Below are 3,340 nucleotides of genomic sequence, written 5' to 3'. Positions count from 1 at the left end.
CAGGGTTTGGCGACCATCATGCCCCTGCGTCAGAGGAGTGAGCTCTGCAAGCTTAAGGAGGAGCCAAGAGAGGTCCCGCTGCCATGGGATGCACCGCTGCCAGAGCCTGAGGACACGGAGGTGGAGGAGGTGGAGTTGAAGAAGGAGGAGGTGGAGTTGAAGAAGGAGGAGGTGGAGTTGGAGGAGGTGGATTTGGAGGAGGAGGAGGTGGAGGAGGTGGAGGAGGTGGAGTTGAAGGAGGAGAAGGTGGAGGAGGAGGAGGTGGAAGAAGTGGATTTGGAGGTGGAGGTTGAGGTGGAGGAGGTGGAGGTGGAGGTGGAGGAGGTGGAGTCCGAGGAAAAGGAGTTGGAAGAGGAGGAGTTGGAGGTGGAGTTGGAGGTGGAGTTGGAGGTGGAGGAGGTGGAGTCGGAGGAAGAGGAGGAGTTGGAAGAGGAGGTGGAGTTGGAGGAGGAGAAAGCAGAGGAGGAGGAGGGGGGGTACCCATCTCCCTCCTCCTCCTCCTCCTCCTCTTCCTCCCTGTCCTCCTCCTGCTCTGTCCTCATTCTGGTCCCCCTGGAGGAGGGGTCTGCTGCTGCCGGGTCCCCGAGTCCTCCCCAGAGCCCTCGGAGCTCCTGCCCCTCCCCCAGGGCCATGGCAGGCGCTTCCGGGAGCCAGTCCCACCAGGGCTCCAGCAGCCCCGATGAGGAGGGGTCGAGCACCTGGGGGGCCCCGGCAGGGGCCCAGGCCTCGCTCCCAGATGCTCTCCGCGTGAAGGTGGCCAGCCTGGTGCTGCTTCTGCTCCTCAAGTATCGCACCAAGCAGCCGACCACACGGGCGGAGATGCTGGCGGCGGTTAGCCAAGATGACCAGGACCGCTTCCCCGTGATCTTCCGCCGAGCCTGCGAGTATCTGCAGCTGGTCTTTGGAGTCGACGTGAAGGAAGTGGACCCCCGCGAGGGCTCCTACGTCCTGGTCAGCATCCTGGGCCTCAGCTGCGATGGGACGCCGAGTGGTAGGAACGGCATGCCCAAGACCAGCCTCCTGGTGCTGGTCCTGTGGGTGATCCTCCTGGAGGAGGACCGTGCCCCTGAGGAGGCGGTGTGGGAAGCGCTGGGGGTCATGGGGGTGTATGCCGGCAGGGAGCACGTATTCTATGGGGAGCCCAGGGAGCTGCTGACCGACGTCTGGGTGCAGGAAGGGTACCTGGAGTACCGGCAGGTGCCCGGCAGCGAGCCCGCACGCTACGAGTTCCTGTGGGGTCCCAGGGCCCACGCAGAAACCAGTGGCGTGCAAGTGCTGCAGCACTTCCTCGCGGTCAACAGCAGGCAGCCCGGGTCTCCGTGTCTGTCCGAAGAGGCTGTGAGCCATGAGGAAGAGCGGGCCTGAGCCCGAGGGGCAGCCGGGCCCGTTCCCACCTGGGGTCGAGCAGCTTCTCCTGCGGGGCACGAAGCCAGGCCACTTCTCCCCTGCGAGTGCGAGCAGAGCGGGCGCTGGGCGTTGTGAGTAGTGGAGGGCCAGGGCGGCTTGGGGGAAAGCGGGGCCAAGCGCGCGTTTGGGTGGGTTCTTGTTCTCTGTCTACGTGGCCTCGGAAATCGATCTTTGTTTCCTCGAGGAAGTTTTCCGATGTTGTTCCTTGTCATAGAAGGTTTCGTGAGCTTCGGGCTCAGTGTGGGAGTGGCACCCACGCCACAGGTGTTCAAGAGTCAGAGTTGTGCCGTTTGGTGCAACGAGCTGGGAACCCTTCCGTCCTCGTTCGGGATCCAGAAGGGAAACGCCGTGCCTGGGCTGGGCACAGACAGGGATGTCTTGCAAACGTGAAGACCTTGGCAGTAAGCGGATGGTTTCAGGGCATGGAGCAATAAAAGATGTTCGTTCTTGCTTCTCGTCCCTTGTCGTCTGTCATTCTGGACGAGGGACATAGAGATGTGTGCCTGCCTTTGCTTGGGTCTCCGAGAAAGGAGGAGACACTCGATCTGAGCAGAGGTCCCCAGCTCACTGGGACATTTGTGGCCGGACATTCGCTGAGCTCTGCTCACTCTCGGAAGGGCCCTGTGTTGGCAGTGAGGACACTAGGAGAGGCGGGACACGTCCCACCCCTAGGTGACTGTCTAGCAGCGACAGTCCCAGTGGGAAGGCAGGGAAGGGTCCCCTAAGAGGAGCAGAACAAATCAAAGGAGGGTGAGGCAGTGTGGCTCCAGGGGGAGCCCTACAGTGGAGACATCCTGAGCCAGGCTGGCTTGGTGTCTCTGGTCAGTGTGATGCCTTCTGCGCAGCTGATCACAATGAAACTGGATGTTGACAGTGGCCAGGCCCACAGATGGTGTCCCTTAGGGGTGTGAGCAAAATCTCAAATAGATAATTGCTCTGAGAAGTTCCTTTTGGATCATGGACAAACCAAAGAAATCTCCTCCTGGGTCAGGAAGTGAAAGTGTCCTGCACTCTTGTCCCGGTGTAGTTGAGCACAGTGCACGGACTAGGTGTTTTCTACCCATCATCTGCAAGGATTTCTGGAGAAATGCAACAATATTCCTTTAAAGTCGAGCCCAGAAGGCTCTAGACGGACACGGTTGTTCCTGGCCATGGAAAACCAGAACCAAGTGCATTATAAAGATGTTTTCATTTGATTGTCTTGAGTGTCCTTAGACAGCTGCAAGCCAGGTCTAGGTTTTGGTGTGGGAGAAATGAATGAAAGTAGTGGTTTGGATGGAAGAGCATGTGGAAGGAGGGAGGAAGTTGGTCTTTGATTCAAATTCTAGCAGCTTTGTGCTGTATCCAGCTGGGACGACTCCCCCACGCCTACATTCCACACATATTCTCATATATCCCACGTATATCCCCTATTTAGAAAATGGACTGTGGGGGCCCTGGGCGGCTCAGTCGGTTAAGCATCTGATGACAGCTCAGAGCCTGGAGCCTGCTTCAGTTTCTGTGTCTCCTTCCTCTCTGGCCCTCCCCTGCTCGTGCTCTGTCCCTCTCTCTCAAAAATAAATAAAACATGTTTTAAAAATTAAAAAAAGAAAATGGACTGAGTTTTATTTATGAAGCACCCTCTTTGGCTTATTAGCTGTTCCATGATCTGTTGAGCTGCATATTCTCTAGCATGACCTGGAAAACAAAAAATATCCCAGAGGAGAGAGTAGAAGGGTCTGGGATCAAAACAACATTAGAAACAACTGCCATTCATCACAGTTCCGATATGTGCCCGGCACAGTGCGAGGTGCTTTCCATACATCACATACGTCCCTGCAGTCCTGCAAGATGGGGCTTATGAACCCCACTTACTTCACAGATGAAGAACCTGAGTCCCACAGGGCTTGGTCGTTTTCCCAGGATCACACGGCTAGTAAGTGACAGGGCAGAA

The 3,340-nt window shown here is 57.2% G+C and overlaps 1 protein-coding gene across 1 annotated transcript; it reads left to right on the top strand.

Moving 5' to 3' along the window:
• Positions 1-426: 426 nt before the first annotated feature.
• Positions 427-1,857, top strand: LOC111558732 (melanoma-associated antigen 9-like). Its single transcript, XM_045050617.1, has 2 exons — positions 427-1,478; positions 1,622-1,857. The coding sequence occupies exon 1, from the start codon at positions 631-633 to the stop codon at positions 1,363-1,365; it is 735 nt and encodes a 244-aa protein (XP_044906552.1). The 5' UTR covers positions 427-630; the 3' UTR covers positions 1,366-1,478; positions 1,622-1,857.
• Positions 1,858-3,340: the final 1,483 nt, after the last annotated feature.

The sequence above is a fragment of the Felis catus genome, chromosome X (assembly GCF_018350175.1).
Source record: "Felis catus isolate Fca126 chromosome X, F.catus_Fca126_mat1.0, whole genome shotgun sequence".
Classification (NCBI taxonomy): Eukaryota; Metazoa; Chordata; class Mammalia; order Carnivora; family Felidae; genus Felis; species Felis catus.
This window is presented reverse-complemented; position numbering and strand designations above follow the sequence as displayed.

Bases quoted from the DNA above. Each gene is read 5' to 3' on its own strand.
- LOC111558732 (XM_045050617.1), top strand. From the start codon at position 631: ATGGCAGGCGCTTCCGGGAGCCAGTCCCACCAGGGCTCCAGCAGCCCC.